Genomic DNA, 17761 nt, shown 5'->3' with positions numbered 1-17761 from the left:
AAACCTTAGCCTGAGGCCATTAATCATCTGATACAGAGATACACACTAAAGATGATGAACTGATCACAATAATTTATCTCTCATTTTTTATTCTTCTAATAAAGGGAGAACTAAAAAAAAAAATATGGAAGCACAGCAAAACGAGTTGAAGGACAAACTTTCTCAGGCCCTGGTTTTTCACACTGTGATAATTTTGCTGAACCATAGAACGATTCTGTGACTTTACATGTATCTTAAAGCATTTCTCTTCATTTTGCAAATTTGGGAGGCTTTCTCCCAGCCCCCACTGTCTTCTAAGTACCTTTCAACCAGCTTTCTGCTCATGTGGCAATGTTTTCATGGGTTTTTAAAATTACACCTAGCTGTAAATGAGCTGAATATAACCAAGCCACGATTTTGTAACTACTGTGTACCTTATTTCCTTTTATAAATTATTAATCAGGTCCTTTTGAACATTTCATTGTTTTGGTAAAAATAACAAATGCTCTTTTAAATTTTTAAAAATAGTACCCCATGTGGTGCAAAAATATTTTCTAACAGTTTTACCCTGTGTTTATTATCATTTACTGCTGGTAGATCCAATGTCCTGATGTCTTACTTGATTTAATTTTTATAATAAAGTTTCAGGGACAAGTACGTCAAATTTGTTTCAGAAATCTTTTTTTCTTTTTTTTCCAGATGTAGTCTTTCATCAGGCTGGAGTGCAGTGGCATGATCTCGGCTCACTGCAACCTCCGCCTCCCAGGTTCAAGCAATTCTCCTGCCTCGGCCTCCCAAGTAGCTGGGACTACAGGCGCACACCGCTACGCCCAGCTAATTTTTGTTATTTTTAGTAGAGATGGGTTTTCACCATGTTGGTCAGGATGGTCTTGATCTCTTGACCTCGTGATCTGCCCGCCTCAGCCTCCCAAAGTGCTGGGATTACAGGCGTTGAGCCATCGTGCCCAGCCACAACTTTCATTTATACATGAATTATGTGTGCAGAATCATATATATATGTATATGTATGAATGTGTGTGTGTGTGTGTGTGTATATATATATATATATATTTTTTTTTGAGATGGAGTGTCTTTCTGTTGCCCAGCCTAGACTGCACTGGTGCAATGTCAGCTCACTGCAGCCTCCACCTTCCAGGTTCAAGCAATTCTCCTGCCTCAGCCTCCTGAGTAACTAGGACTATAGGTGCATACCACCACACCTGGCTAATTTCTGCACTTTTAGTAGAAATGGAGTTTCACCATGTTGGCCAGGCTGGTCTCGAACTCCTGACCTCAAGTGATCCGCCTGCCTTGGCCTCCCAAAATGCTAGCACTACAGGCGTTAGTCACTGCACCTGGCCTGTATTTTTATATAAATAAAATTTTAAAGAAGCCTTAAAAAACTGATAAATGCTTTTTTCAAAAACTGAAACAATACAGGAAGCATCAGCTCCCCTGTGTGCAGCAGAAGGACAGGAAGAAAGCACTTGAACTGACTGGCTGCCACTCAACTGCCAGGCCTGGGACTCCCAACTCTGCCAGGGCCAGGTATATGATAAGCACTTGAATATTTACTGAACAAATTCTCATGATTAGACCATTTCTGCATTTTCTTCTTAATGAAGAGAGTCTCTGAAAGGTACAACTATGTGGCCACAGATGTTGAGGTTGTGGAATGAAGTCTAAAATCGAGGTCTTCCTGTTTCTCAGCCCAGCACTGCCCCTCAGCACTCACGTCCATCTTCCCTGCCTCCCATCTCACACACATAGAAAAGATCCTCAAAAGCTTACTGAGAAGGGCTGGGCACAGTGGTTTATGCCTATAATCCCAGCATTTTGTGAGGCCAAGGCGGATGGATCACTGGAGGTCAGGAGTTCAAGACCAGCCTGGCCAAAGGTAAAACCCCATCTCTACTAAAAATACAAACAAAATTAGCTGGGTACACCTCACAAAAAAAAAAAAAAAAAAAAGCTTACTGAGAAGGAAGCTACGTGGTGCCTGCAGAGCACTCTTCTGAGTTTTAATATGTACTCTTCCCACTGAGAAGCCAAGAGCCCTAACCCTAAGTGCTGTTCCAACACCCACCACTTTACAGGGCTACAGTTAGTCTCAAGTCAAATTAGATAATATGTGGAGATGGATTTTGTATACTGTAAGCCACTGTGTCCAAAGACTAGTTACTGGGCTTTTTTTTTTTGAGACAGGGTCTTGCTGTGTCATCCAGGCTGGGGTGCAGTGGTGCAGTAACGACTCACTGTAGCCTTGACCTATCTGGGTTCAAATGATCCTCCTACCTCAGTCCCCCAAGTAGCTGGGACTACAGTCACATGCCACCATTTCAGCTAATTTTTGTAGAAACAGGGTTTTGCCATGTTGCCCAGGTTGGTCACGAATTCCTGCACTCAAGCAATCCGCCTACCTTGCACTCTAAAGTGCTTAGATTACAAGTGTGAGCCACCATGCCTGGCCTAATTTTTAAATTATGTATAGAGACAGTGTGTGTGTGTGGGGGGGGCGGTCTCCCTATGTTGTCTAGGCTGGCTTGAACTCCTGGCCTCAAGGAATTCTCCCACCTCAGCCTCCTAAAGTGCTGGTATGATATGTGTCAGCCTCTACACCCAGAAGTTAGTATTATTTATGGAGACTTGCTGACCCTATCTAGAGCTGATACTCCTCTGGGAAGGTAGGAAAGGATACCTGCTAAAGGGTCCGTAGCTCAGGGTCCTGTTCTCAGCTGCTCAGGTACCATGGGAAGAAGGGAAGGCTTCCCCGCACTCCTCTATACTGACAGTTCAGAGGGCCACACCCATCCCCAAACAAGCTGGCTCACCAGCAGGAAGAGTTCCCCGGGCACCACATACTTGCTCACACTCACCCTCCATGATGTCCCATCAAGGTCCCTCTGCAGCTCTTCCAGCAAGGCCACGGCCTCCTCACCACTCTCAGGATTATGGAGCTGCACCCAAACCCGGAGCTCCCCAGGCAGGATGCTCAGGAACTGTTCCAGCACCAGCAGCTCTAGGATCTGTGCCTTGGAGAGAACGTCAGGCCTCAGCCACCAGCGACAGAGTTCCCGGAGCCGGCTCAGAGTTTCTAGGGGCCCCGAAGACTCATGGTAGCGAAGCTGTCTGAAGAGCTGGCGGAACAGCTCCTGGCCAGGGCGGTTGAGCGTCTGTGGCCTGGCAGCCTGCACTGGAGTATAGCTTTCATCCTCCTCTTCCTTCTTTATTGTCTGAAGCCGCCCTCGCTCCCTTGAAGACTGGGCCTGAGCTGGATAGACAGCATGCCACCTGCCTGGAGGCATCACTCCTGTTCAGGGACTAATCAGAAGAGCGCGAGCTAAGTCCACCTTAGACGTGGGTCCTCAGAAGTATCTTCTCAGCACTGCAGTCAACAATGCCATTTGCTGGGACATCAGAAGTCATCGGCAAGTGACTGAAACAACCAGCATTTCTGTGCATGAGGGGATGAGAGAATAAAGTCCATTATACATGGTGCAGTTGGATTCTGCTGGTTGGGATCATCTTTGTATGTATAAGGAGAGCGTTTCCACAGATATGTATGCCAGTATCAAGTAGACCAGAGCTAGGTTGTTCTCCACTGGAGTAAGCTAAGAAAATATCCCACAATAAAACATATGCTGAACTTACACATTAAAACTTTGTAAAAAACACAAATGGATGATGAAAAAAGTCAGAGAAGATCTAAACAAATCAACAGACATATCATATGCATGTACAATAAGATGTGACACAGTAAAGATGTAAATTCTCTCCAAATTGATCTATAGGTCTAATGCAATTCCTACCAAAATCTCAACAAGATTTTTTGTAGATATAGACAAACTTATGTGGAAAGGCAATGGAATTAGAATAGCTAAAATTACGATAGGTCAGGTGTGGTGGCTAACACCTATAATGCTAGCACTTGGGAGGCAGAGGTGAGCGGACAGCCTGAGCTCAGGAGTTCGAGACCAGCCCGGGCAACATGGCAAAACCCTGTCTCTACTAAACATAAAAAAATTAGCCAGGCATAGTGGTGCATGCCTGGAATCCCAGCTACTAGGGAGGCTGAGGCAGAAGAATCACTTGAACCTGGGAGGCAGAGGTTGCAGTGAGCCAAGATCGTGCCACTGCACTCCAGCCTGGGGAACAGAGCAAGAGTCTGTCTCAAAACAAGCAAGAAAACAAACAAAACCAAAAAACAATTATGACAAAGAAGAATAAATTGGGAGGGATCAGTCTGAAAACAGTCTACCTGATTTCAAGACTTAGAGCTACATTAATCAATTCTATGTAGTATTGGTGGAGGAAGAGACACTTAGGTCAATGGAATAAAATAGAAAAACCAGAAACAGAACCACAAAAGAATGCCCAACTGATTTTTTAAATATCAAGTGTGATTTTGCTATTATATTTTAAAGTATCTCAAATGAGCAATTCCAAAACCAACAAAAAAAAATCCTGAGATTCCCCTAGTTGATTTTATGACCCAACAATGAGTTACAAATTATAATTTGAAAACTACTAATCCAGCTTCCCATTCAACTCTTGTATTTATTTTTATAATTCATCATAAAATGTGGTGTCCAAGGATTCAAGCCACTTTCAGGAGGTAGCACTTTGTGAGGCCGAAATGGGTGGACTGCTTGAGGTCAGGAATTTGAGACCAGCCTGGCCAACATGGCGAAACTCCAGGTCTACGAAAAATACAAAAAATTAGCTGGCCATGGTGGCATGTGCCTGTAATCCCAGCCATTCGGGAGGCTGAGGCACGAGAATTGCTTGAGCCTGGGAGGCAGAGGTTTACAGTGAGCCAAGATCGTGGCACTCCACTCTGCACTCCAGCCTGGGCAACAGAGCGAGACTCTATCTCAAAAAAGAGACTATCTGGAGTATATTTTGGGCTCTGAAGAAATGTTTGTTTCTTCATACCTGGGGAAGGAGCTTGCACTACGAATCACATCACTATGTAGAGGAGTCCACACCTGCGATACACAAAACTGATTCCTTTTTTTTTCTTTTTCTTTTAAAGACAGGGTCTCTTTCTGCTGCCCAGGCTGGAGTGCAGTGGTGTGAGCATGGCTCACTGCAGCCTCAAACTCCTGGGCTCAAGCAATCCTCTTGCTTCAGCCTCCATAGTAGCTGAGACTACAGGCATGTAACACCACAGCTAATTTAAAAATTATTTTTAGAGATGGGGCCTATGTTACCTCAAACTCCTGGCCTCAAGTGATCGATCCTCCCACATCAGCCTCCTAAGTAGCTGGGATTACAGGCATGAGCCACTAAGCTTGACCTTCAATCAATTTTTGATAAAGATGTAAAAGCAGTTCAAAAGAGGAAGGATAATCTTCTCACCAAATGCTGGAGCAACTGGATATCCACAAGCAAAATAAGGAAAACTGACCAAAACCTTGCCTCTTGTACACTTGAATTCAAATGGATCAGACTTGGCTGGGCATGGTGGCTTACACCTGTAATCCTAGTACCTTGGGAGGCCTAGGCGGGTGGATCACAAGGTCAGAAGTTTGGGACCAGCCTGACCAACATGGTGAAACGCCGTCTCTACTAAAAATACAAAAAAATACAAAAAAAATTAGCTGGGCGTGATGGCATGCACCTGTAATTCCAGGTACTCAGGAGGCTGAGGCAGGAGAATCGCTTGAACCTGGGTGTTAGAGGTTGCAGTGAGCCAAGATTGTACCACTGCACTCCAGCCTGGGCAACAGAGTGAGACTTCTAAAAAAAAAAAAAAGGATCAGATTTAAAGTTAAGCCATAAAACTATACAACTTTTAGAAAACAACCAAGGAGACTAGGCGCAGTGGCTCACGCCTGTAATCCCACCATTTTGGGAGGCCAAGGCAGACGGATCACGAGGTCAAGAGATCGAGACCATCCTGGCCAACATGACGAAATCCCATCTACACTAAAAATACAAAAATTAGCTGGGCATGGTGGCATGTGCCTGTAGTCCCAGCTACTCAGGAGGCTGAGGCAAAAGAATCACTTGAATCCAGGAGGCAGAGGTTGTAGTGAGCCAAGATCATGCCATTGCACTCCAGCCTGGCAAAAGAGCGAGATTCCATCTCAAAAAAAAGAACCCAGGAGAAAATCTTTAGGATCTAGGATGAGGCAAATAGTTCTTAGGCTTGATACCTGTGATATTATGATATATATACACATTGGTTTTTATCCATGGTTCATGGCTCCTAACTCCCATAGCCCTTATTTCCTAAGTGATTAAAACAATAAGCATATCTTTTGTTGAATTATTTGGCCTTTGTCCTTGGTTCCTGAAGCAGCTTTGGAACTTCAGAGTGATAAAGGTAAGACAGCCTTTTGTTATAATATTGGTGCGTTTTAGGCCTCAGAAGTAGGGCTCAAAAAATAGAACCTCTCTCTCTGACCTTTTCTTGCCCTCCTTTCACCTGCTCCTTTTTCTCCCCAAGGCAGGCCACAGAAACTAAAAATACACAGTCATCTTCCCCCTTTTTCGTCTTTCTGCTGGCTGTAAATTCTCTGACCTATCATATCTGATTGTAGGTCATAAGATACCCATTTCGGGAGTCCTGCCTCATACTCAGTAAGTCAAAATGCTGCATAGAGAGGCCAAGAAGAATTTGAACTAACAGCCTGAGTGTCCCCACTTAGTCTATTAATATGAGATCCAACTCTTTTTCTCCAGTCATGTTTTACATGGTTGTCCATGCTTCAATCATGCTTACCCAATGAAGTCTCCATAAAAGGTCCAAGAGGATGGGGTACAGAGAGCTATGGACAATTGCACTTGTAGAGGCTTGCAGGAAGGCGAACAAGAACTCATCCATGTGCCAGGATAGTGGCATAACCCAACTCCACAGCAACAAAAGCTCCTGCACCCAGAATACTGCCAGACCTCCCCCTGTGTATCTCTTCATCTAGTTGTTTATTGTATCCTTTAAAATATCCTTTATAATAAATTGATAAATGTGTTTCCCTGAGTTTTGTGAGCTGCTCTGTCAAATAAATTGAGCAACACAATCAGAAAATTAACACAACAACAACAAAATAAAACACCCAGAAATAAAGCTAATAAAACATGTACAGGATCTTAAAAGAGAAACAAAAGACATAATAGACCTGAATAAATCTTAAGTATGGAAAGACAAATCTTTTCACAATGCCAATTCTTCCTAAGGTAATGTGTGGTTAATAAAATCTCAACCAAATTCCACTATCTCTTCTTAGGGCTTGATAAGCATATTCTAAAATTCAAGCAAATGAGTAAAAGGGCAAGAATAGCCATGATAACTTTTTAGAGGTGAAAATATTTGTTCTACCTCACATTAAGGCTTACTACAAATCTACATTAATGAAAACACTATTACTGAAGGAATATGCAAATAGTAGATAAAAGAAACAGTATATACAGAAGCCTGACATGGGCTTAAGCATACATATACATTTGGTCTATGATAGAGGCAGCATTACACACCAAAAAAATGAATTCTAGTCAAAGATTTATACTCAAAAGGCACATTCTTCATGCCCCAGGAATTTTCCTTCTAAGAATCTCCCCTGAGAGCCAGGCATGGTGGCTCACACCTGTAATTCTAGCACTTTAGGAGGCCAATATGGGAGGATCACTTGAGCCCAGGAATTCAAGACCAGCTTGGGCAACACAGCAAGACTCCGTTTCTATTAAAAAATGAAATAAAATAAGAATCTACCCTGGAAAAATAGATGCACAGTATACAGACATTTACATAAGTGTACACTACAGCACTCTATAACCTAATATTGAAAACAACCTATTTGCCCAACAATAGGCCTAAAGAAAAGTGAGCCAGGCGTGGTGGCTCACGCCTGTAATCCCAGCACTTTGGGAGGCCAAGGCGGGAGGATCACAAGGTCAGAAGATCAAGACCATCCTGGCTAACGTGGTGAAACCCCATCTCTACTAAAAATACAAAAAATTGGCCGTGTGTAGTGGCAGGCGCCTGTAGTCCCAGCTACTTGGGAGGCTGAGGCAGGAGAATAGCGTGAACCTGGGAGGCGGAGCTTGCAGTCAGCCAAGATTGTGCCACTGCACTCCAGCCTGGTCGACAGAGCGAGACTCCGTCTCAAATAAATAAATAAATAAATAAAAATTAAAAAAATAAAAAATAAAAGTGAAACTAACTGCCTTTGCAAAATTGTGACTGACACAGTGAAAGAGATCTAACTTAACTGATTCCATCTTGCTTCTAACTTCCAAGCTGTCTTTGTTCATTCCTGGGCACAGGCTGAACTAACTCTGGAAGAAACTTATAGTTTAAACAAAGACAGTAACAGCCCTTTCCCAAAGCAGACCTCCTTCTTGCCTGGGGACTAGATTGCCTTTATAGAACTAGTATTAGCCACAAGATTAGAAATTATGGTTTAGGAGTCATGCAGCTGGAAGCTACAAGATTCTCACCCTCCCGAACTGCTCCTAAGATCAGTGCCTGAGATACTGTGCAGACCCTGCACTTGATGGATTAGCTGGAACAACCCAGATCAATAAACTGGCTCATCTGATCTTGTGGCCCCCACCCAGGAACTGACTCAGCACAAGAAGACAGCTGCGACTCCCTGTGATTTCATCTCTGACCAATCAGCACTCCTGGCTCACTGGCTTCCCCCCATCTACCAAGTTATCCTTAAAAACTCTGCTCCCTGAATGTTTGGGGAGACTGATTTGAGTAATAATAAAACTCTGGTCTACCGCATAGCCAGCTCTGTGTGAATTACTTTCTCTATTGCAATTCCCCTGTCTTGATGAATCAGCTCTGTCTAGGCAGCAGGCAAAGTTTACTCCTTGGGCAGTTACAAATTTGGGGGCTTGTCCAGGACTGCCCTTGTGGCTACCTTCCCTGGTTCAGTGGCCCCCCCCTCCAGCAATGGATCCAGAAGGCAGCCCAAGCAGCCACCTAGTTCTTTTGGAACCGGGGGCTGATTCTGGTACTCTCTCTACTGGCGGGGCACTGCCGACCCAATGTGCACAGATTTAATAGCAATGGAGAAACAGTCCTGGGGGGACATCCCTTAACTGCAGCCCTATCACAGGGTGTCTGTCTATAGCCCCATTGCAGGGTGTCTGCGTTGGTGAATATCCTAGGTGCTGCCAATGCCTTCTTCCTTCTCCCAGCAGCTTCTGCAGCCCTATGGTGTGGTGTCTGTAGCCCCGTTATGGGGTGTCTGTGTCTGTAGCACCATTGCAGGATGTGTCTGTTCGGCTCCTGAGGGACTCTTTCTAACCAGTAGGAAGAGTTCTGGTTTGGAAGACTTCTAACTCAATGAGGAAGATTCAGAGGTTTCTCAGACCAAGAATAGGAGGATAGTTTAGTTAGGGATCTGATTTGGAAGGCCTTCTGTCTGCCTCACCTTTGCATGTGTTTGTTTATGTGGAAGGGATCTCAGAGGCGTTCTTGATAGAAGTCCAGCAGGCCTAATTCAAAGAACCCTCCTTATTTGTCTGGTCACATTCGATGAGCTCTAAAGAAGGCTCAACGCTCAACAGGTCTGTCTCTTGGGATGACTATCTGCTCTTCCCCTTGCCCAGAGACCCCATTGTGAATTACCATTCACAGGTTGTCTCTTCCCACCTGGAATGGATCAAAGACAACAGGGACCAACGGGAAGAAGTTTGAGCTCTGTCAGATTGACTTTGGGTCCTGAACAAGGTGACTAATGTTTGTTTTGTTACGTGTGTTTTGCTGGGACAGAAAATGTTAATTCGGTTCCCCATGCAGCCTGTTGGGCAAATTAAGAATCTTGCCTATGGTTCCATAAAATAGGAAAGAGTGATTTTCTTTTGTAAAGTGGCTTGAACCCCACAGCTATGGCACAGTGAGGAGGGTCATCAGAAGCTGCTCTATTCTTCTGGAAGCTGCAGAGAAAAGGAGCCCAGAAACCTGGTATGCCAGCAAAAAAGGGTAAGAAAGGCTTACCAGGCAAGTTTTTGGTCTCTCTCTCTTTTTCTTGTCTGGGTAAATGTCACTATTGGTTTCTCTGCAAGGGTTTAATAGAAACTAGTCTTAGGCGGCAGCAAATCTGGTGTACTTTGTGCTAAGAATTTGTCTTTCTGTGTTCTGTAATGGAGAAAGGAGTATCACAGGATAGAATGTGGGTTTAGGACCCCTGTAAGCCTGCTTTTCAAGCCAGCCTAGCAGGTTGGACAGTTACTTTTTACTACAGGTCTCTGAAACCAATACTGTATGAAATTTGTCTTGCTTTCTGTCCTTAAGAGCTTAACCTTGCGACCACGTACTTGGTTTCCGCCATCCAGAGGACAGGAATTTTGAGGTTCATGTCATAGCCCTAAAAATTATCTTGAGTAGTTAAAAAACTTCGCAAGCTTGAAATTGGCTTCTCTAGGCTCCTTCTGGGAAGAACCATAGAAACTGCTCATTGCTCTAACTCAGTAGCTAAGGCTTTGCTTTTATGACAATGGCAGCCCCGGTTCTATTCTTGGCTTCTGGAATGAGTCCTTTCTGGTTTTTTATTTATGTAACTTTTCCATTCATTGAGGTTCCCCGCCCGCCCATGAATAGTTTCTGATTTCCTATCTTGAATTTTCCTTTCTCTAAACTACTCTGGGGGAGATTCTAAATCTTGAAGAAAAAAAAAGGAAAGAAAGAAAGAAAAGAAACTGCTTACTATCTCTTTGAGACACCCGTGTGTCCATGGCTAAGTTTTAACCTTAGTGAAATCTGATTAATTTCATGTGGGAAGTTACCTGCAGTAAGATTCAAAAGCCAAAAATACTGGCGGCTTGGTATGGCTAAAGTTGGGTAATAAAAATATTTAAAGCATTTTTTTTAAGAGTGCTATGGTTAAAAGTTTAATTAAAAGTGGATAAACAAGCTATAGGTATATTTAAAAGGTCTTTTCTTTTTCTTCTTGGAACTCGTTTTTCTGGAAAAAGGTTTTTTCTTCTCAGTCGACTGAATTATCTTTCTTCCGTGTGTGTGTGTGTGAGAGAGAGAGAGAGAGACAGAGAGACAGAGTCCCACTCTGTCGCCCAGGCTGGGGTACAATGGCACGGTCTCAGCTCACTGCAACCTTTGCCTCCCAGGTTCAAGCAATTCTTCTGCCTCAGTCTCCCAAGTAGCTGGAATTACAGGCGCCTGCCACCACACCCAGCTAATTTTTGTATTTTTAGTAGAGATGGGGTTTCACCATGTTGGCTAGGCTGGTCTTGAACTCCTGACCTCAGGTGATCTGCCTGACTCAGCCTCTCAATGTGCTGGGATTACAGGTGTGAGCCACTGAGCCCAGCCTGTCTTGCCACTCTTAATGCACAGATGACAGGCCCTAAGATAACTTCTGGTAGCCTGGGACTCATTGGGAAAAAGAGACGAGGCACCACAGACCCTGTTTTGGGGGAAACAAACAAACAAGCCACCTCTGTTTTCCTCATGAAACCACAGGAATTAAAAGCTGATAGATCCCGTTCAAAATCAAAGGCTCTGTTCTGTTTTGCATTGTGTTATCTGTCGTTTTTGAGTATTGGGGTATCAGAAATTACTTCCCATTATGAGAGAGCTTTGGTGTGTAATAACTACGCACACTTTAAGGGATGGCTAAGAGTAACTACGGAGGGATACTTGATTCTGCACACTTGGATCTGAGAAGCATGCTCTTGGCCACCTGGAAGATAAGGAAACATGCCCACCCCTCACTGGGAGATGAGACTCCCATGAGAGATGGGCTGATTACAAAACGGGATAATTCGGTTTGGGTTGCCTTGCAATGATATACAGGGTAGAAGCACTGCACTGTCGACTGGTTACAGTAGCTCATGCCTGTAATCCTAGCACTTTGGGAGGCTGAGGTGGGCCGATCACTTGAGGTCAGGAGTTCGAGACCAGCCTGGCCAATATGGTGAAACCTTGTCTCTACTAAAATGCAGAAATTAGCCAGGCATGGTGGTGCGTGCCTGTAGTCCCAGCTACTCGGGAGGCTTAGGCAGGAGAATCGCTTGAACCTGGGAAGCGGAGGGTGCAGTGAGCTGACATCATACCATTGCACTGCAGCTTGGACGTTGCAGTGAGACTCCATCTCAAAAAAAAAAAAAAAAAAGGCAGCAGCATTGCACTGTCTTCTCTAGCATTTCCCTCCTTTTGGGGATCCAGGATCCAGTATAAAAAGGCACTCTTAATTTTGGGGATCTGTCTTTGCCTTCAGCTGCTTACTTGCTGCTTATGTGGCCCTAGAAACACATGCTTTCCTGGCCCTGTTCCTCCAAGGGCTCAACTCTGAAGCCAGTAATCCAACCAAGAAACTGGCAAATGAAAAATCTTACAAGGGCTGAATCTTCTGTCTGTCTATTTCTATATGTTGTATGTTTATATACAAAAGAGCTCTGATTGGCTTAGGAAAGTAAGCGCCTAAATCAAATATTTTGTCAGAAAAATATTTTAATGCCTTTTTGTCTTTTTGTTCACGTGACTTTAGTATTCTTTTGGAAATAAAGACAGTTTTAAAGATTGATAAAATAAAATGTCTTGAAAATGGAGACATTTGGTCTAAATTAAGATATCAGATTTGCCAAATGCTTTAAGGTCAAATTGTTTCTTTGACTTCTGAGAATTGTTCAATTTACCTATTTTGGAGCATTAGATTATAGACAAGGCCTTGGGACATATGGAGAGCCATGCCCACTAGCTATACTAAAAAGAGTCAGATCTTAGGAGGGGGTATAGCTCAGGGTTAGAGCATTGGACTGCAGAACAAGAGGCTAAAAAGAGTCAGATCTTATATCCTAGGCTCCACCCCAAATACATAATTAAAATTGCTTGCTTGGCTGGGCACAGTGGCTCACGCCTGTAATCCCAGTACTTCGGGAGGCCGAGGTGGGCAGATCACGAGGTCAGGAGTTCGAGACCGGTCTGGCCAGCATGGTAAAACTCCGTCTCTACTAAAAAAAAAAACAAAAAATGAGCTGGGCATGGTGGCATGCGCCTATAGTCCTAGCTACTCGGGCAGCTGAAACAGCAGAATTGCTTGAACCTGGCAAGTGGAGGTTGCAGTGAGCCGAGATTGCACCATTGCATTCCAGCCTGGGCAACAGAAAGAGACTCCGTCTCAAAAAAAAAAAAATTGCTTGTCAGGTTTTCCACTAAAAATAAAATTTGCCAAAATTCCTAGTCAATTGTAGCTTTCATAGTGGCTACAGATTTTTGTCATCCACAGATATTTTGTCTTGTTTGGTCCTTTTCAAAAGGCAGTTTATAATCAGATGTAGGACTCCAAGTGCCAGTCTCAGATAACTTTAAAAATTGTGCTATTGGAATAGAGAATAACACAAGCTCCTAGGACTCTCATGGAAAGCTAATATGTTAAACACTGCTAAACCTTTTGTTTTCAGAGTTAAGATAACTTATTTCTTTAGAGCTATTTGCAACTTTTAACGAGTAAAATATTCTCCTGCGAACAAAATTTGGAGCATATTTGTTCCTTTCTACATGATTTCTACATGATTCCTTTCTACAAATTCCTTTCCAGAATTTGGAAACTATTTGTGAATATTCTCAATTTATGGCAGTACAGTTCATTGAGTAAGTGCAAGAAGAATCTGTTTCCTTTTGTAACAGGACACAGCTGGAGAAATCATGCTTCCTTTAAAGAATCAAAATTGACTTATAGAGCCAATTAAAGTCTGTTGGGGAATCTGGCCTCATACCTTGTCCACACAGTCTCTGTACAAGGTTCCTGATGACCTGTGGTAACAAAAGAATGTCACTTTCTAACAAGCCCAGGAACCCCAAGTTACCTTGGGACCTCAAGAGGAGAGGAATTTGCCCAACTCACAGGTATTTGAGAGTACAAACCCACGGCTGGGCTCGGCTTTTAAAAAGTCTTAACTGAGATTCTGCATGGAACAGAGTTCTATCAAAGCCAACTTAAAAAGCCTAAGTGAAAAATAATTATTCTTGGGGCACTTTATGCAAACAATCAGGCCAAGCACAGTAAGACTAACGTTTATTTTGTAAATAAGTCAGTTCTATCAAGATTTGTTTTTAATAAAAATGGGGACTGGAGAGAGAAAATTATGCTCCAAAAGAAAAACTATAGTACAGTGTTGTTAGCTGTTCTTGAAGTTTTTTCTCTGCAGTTTAAACTAAATTCTAAATTCTTTGTGGGTTAGAAGTTCCCAAACTAATACTTTCAAATCTTTGCTTTTAAAATTGGGAATTGTACTCTTCATCCTAGGAGTCATTCTTTACCTTACAGTAGGCTGTTTCACGTAAACACTGTAGTAAAATTACAAATGAAAATACTAATGTTCTTGTCATGCAAGCCATGAACGCCCGGCCAGGCCTGCAGGAGTACACTCAGACAGTTGCAAAGCAGTTCTACTCTTCTCATGTTGGGGTTCACTCCCATTCCCACTATGTCCCCTGTCAGCAGGAAGAAGCCAGAGCAATCAACGATCTTTTCCTACCTTCATAACCTACACCTTATTAAGGTGTCATAAAACCCAAAGGGAGGCACTGAAACTGTCATTGCAAAATTATGACTGAGACAGTGAAAGAGATCTAACTTAACCAACTCTATCTTGCTTCTAACCTCCAAGCTGTCTTTGTTCATTCCTGGGCACAGGCTGAACTAACTTTGGGAGAAACTTATAGTTTACAGTTTAAATAAAGACAGTAACAGATCTTTCCCAAAGCAGACCTCGTTCTCGCCTGAGAACTAGATTGCCTTTATAGAACTAACATTAGCCACAAGATTAGAAATTACAGTTTAGGAGTCATGCAGCTGGGGGTTACAAGATTCTGACCCTCCCTAAACTGCTCCTAAGATCAGTGCTTGAAATATTTTGCAGATCCTGCACTTGATGGATTAGCTGGCACAACCCAGATCAATAAACTGGCTCATCTGATCTTGTGGCCCCCACCCAGAAACTGACTCAGCACAAGAAAGACAGTTGTGACTCTCTCTGATTTAATCTCTGACCAATCAGCACTCCTGGCTCACTGGCTTCCCCCAACCCACCAGTTATCCTTAAAAACTTTGCTCTGCAAATGCTGGGGGAGACTGCTTTGAGTAATAATAAAACTCCAGTCTCCCACACAGCCGGCTGAATTACTCTTTCTCTATTGCAATTCCCTTGTCTTGATGAATCAGCTCTGTCAAGGCAGCAGGCAAGGTGAACCTCTTGGGAGGTTATAAAAGTGAAGTATTTGGCCAGGTGCAGTGACTCATGCCTGTAATTCCAGTATTTTGGGAGGATAGTGGGTCTGTCTCTTTAAAAAAAAAAAAAAAAAAGGTATTTTATAGGATGATATACTCACATACCTAAAAGGAATGTACTAGAATTGTTATACATCAACATAACTGCTTCACCATACGCCAGGTGATAAGGCTCTGTAGCCAAGGTTACAAGGCAACTAGGTGTCACCCAAGGAAGAGGCAGTGTATGACTTGAGGTCACTGAGAAAAGACACCACTCCCACCTAGCTCAAGAGATACAATGTTTACTTATGGAGACAGAAAGTGCACAAGATCCAGCCACTTGCAATGTGTTGGTCCTCCATGGCCAGCAGAACCACTTAACAGTCTACACAGGTGGTGTGTGTACACACGCTTCATATTGCAGTAGAAGGACCTTAATCCCTCCTCTGTGGGGTCTGAAATGCAGAAAGCTAGGAACATGAATGAGGGCTACTGATTCATACACTTAGAAACAGAACAAAGGAGGCCCGGCATGGTGGCTCATGCCTGTAATCCCAGCACTTTGGGAGGCCAAGGTGGGCACATTACCTGAGGTCAGGAGTTTAAGACCAGCCCAGCAAACATGGTGAAACCCTATCTCTACTAAAAATCAAAAATTAGCCAGGCGTGGAGAAGTATGGCTGTAATCCCAGCTACTCAGGAGGCTGAGGCAGGAGAACCACTTGAACCCAGGAGGTGGAGGTTGCAGTGAGCCAAGATCATGCCACTGCACACCAGCCTGGGTGACAGAGCAAAACTCCATCTCAAAAAAATAATAATAACAAAAACAAAAACAAACAAACAGAAAAGACGAGTACATCAAGTGCAGAAAAACAAGATAATCCCTCACAAGTTAAACCCAGCAAAGGTTGTGAGGACTCTTTCACTCTTTCGTAAGGAAATGTTTTGGGCCCAAGGCCACTCTTTTTTCTCACTCTGTCATCCAGGCTGGAGTGCAGTAACACGACCACAGTTCACTGCAGCCTCAAACTCCCAGGCTCAAGTGATCCTCCCACCTCAACCTCTTGAATAGCTGAGACTACAGACATGTGCCACCCTCACCCTGCCTTTTTTTAACAGATAGGGTCTCACTATGTTGCCCAGGCCAGTCTCAAACTCCTGGCTTCACGAGATCCTCCTAACTTGGCCTCCCAAAGCACTGAGATTACAGGCATGAGCCACAATGCCTGGCATCCAAGGACACTCCTACACAGCCAAGTAAGGAGAGAGAAACTGTGCATGACTGCTTTTCCCAACAACAACAAAAATATGTGCTAAGTTTAAAAGCACATCCTAAATACGAATTGTGAAAAAGAAAATGTACAATCATGTGTGTATACACATGTATGTGAAATGTACCTATAACTACTCAAACAAATTCTGAAAGCCTGGAAGAATTTACAAAAACTCTTACTGGTGGTGGGGATAGGAAGGTAGAGAATTGCATTTAAAAGCAACTTTGTATTTTTTTGTCTTCTATTTCCTAAAAGAAAAGTAAATTGAAAAGCAAGTATTAGAAAGCATAGTTATACTGTCATTTACAATTTAAAGCAAATGAAAAGTAAAGCACAGTTTATGTATGCACATAAAAGCTCCTAAGCCTCACTACCAAAGTGTTTTTAGCCATGATTTCCTCTGGGAGGTGGGATGACAGGGCTCTCCTTCCTTATTTGCCTATATTGCCTAAATTGTTACCTATTACATTTATAAACAGCAAAGTGATCAATAATTCTGCTTAAGAAGCAAAGCAATTGAGTAGCAACTCATAGGACTGAAGATGGCAGAAGCACAGTGGAAGGGGCAGCACATTCTTGAGGGGGAACTTGAGCACAAACAATGGCTTCAGCTCAAGCAACTACAAAAGGAAGTTCTCCAGGTGAACAGATGTAACGGAAAAAAAAAAAAAAAACAGGCAAGTGAGGTGGACAGGAAGAGCAAAATGCTACCAAAACAAAACATGCAAAACAAAAAGGCAAAACAACAAAAAAACCTATCCAGAAAGAAAACAGAAAGAAAAGTAGTAGCCAGCAACAATGGAAGAAAAAAAATAAAAGTTGAAGAAAAAGAGAAATACAGGCAGTGCTGCCATTAATGTTCCACAGACACAGGATCAGCTGACTCTGTACGAATCACCTGCGTCCAGAATTTCTCCAATATGACTCTTGCTTCAGTCTCGAGAGCATTCCCATCAGTATCTTCTTGTCCCTAAAAGCTTCTTTATCTAGGAGAAAAGTACCCAGACATTATTGGTGGAAAAGATTCATCAGTAACAGCCATCAATCTACTCCAGGCTCCAAAAATGCCCATAAATAGCCACTGAATTGACAAACTGAAGACTCATGAGACAAGAATTGGAGAGTCTACAAAAAGTGTGAGATGGACAACAGGTCTCAGAACTTGTTGCAAAGTGGCCCCACTACCCTGTGCACAAAGTCACAGATGAAGGTCATATCCCCTGAAAATGTTGACCCCTTCCATCTCCCACCACTGTGAAGCAAATGTAAAAGCAGTGACACTTATGATATTAAAACAGAGCCACCACCTTCTACATTTGC

The 17761-nt window shown here is 43.1% G+C and overlaps 1 protein-coding gene across 3 annotated transcripts in view; it reads right to left on the bottom strand.

Annotated features, from left to right (window-relative positions):
- ZNF445 (zinc finger protein 445) overlaps positions 1 to 17761 on the bottom strand; it is a 34375-nt gene that overhangs the window by 10509 nt on the left and 6105 nt on the right. The window contains exons 2-3 of one of the 3 annotated variants that reach the window (XM_023231562.1): positions 17340 to 17427; positions 2856 to 3433 (exon numbers count right to left, since the gene is read on the bottom strand). In XM_023231562.1, the coding sequence (XP_023087330.1) occupies positions 2856 to 3284 (429 nt within the window). In that variant the 5' untranslated portion in view covers positions 3285 to 3433; positions 17340 to 17427. Of the gene's footprint in view, positions 1 to 2855; positions 3434 to 17339; positions 17428 to 17761 lie in introns of those variants that run through there. The other 2 variants (XM_023231560.1, XM_023231563.1) reach the window with 2 other exon arrangements.

The sequence above is a fragment of the Piliocolobus tephrosceles genome, chromosome 2 (genome assembly GCF_002776525.5).
Source record: "Piliocolobus tephrosceles isolate RC106 chromosome 2, ASM277652v3, whole genome shotgun sequence".
Taxonomy (NCBI): Eukaryota; Metazoa; Chordata; class Mammalia; order Primates; family Cercopithecidae; genus Piliocolobus; species Piliocolobus tephrosceles.
The sequence above is the reverse complement of the archived record's forward strand: the minus strand, read 5'-3'. Positions and strand labels throughout refer to the sequence as shown.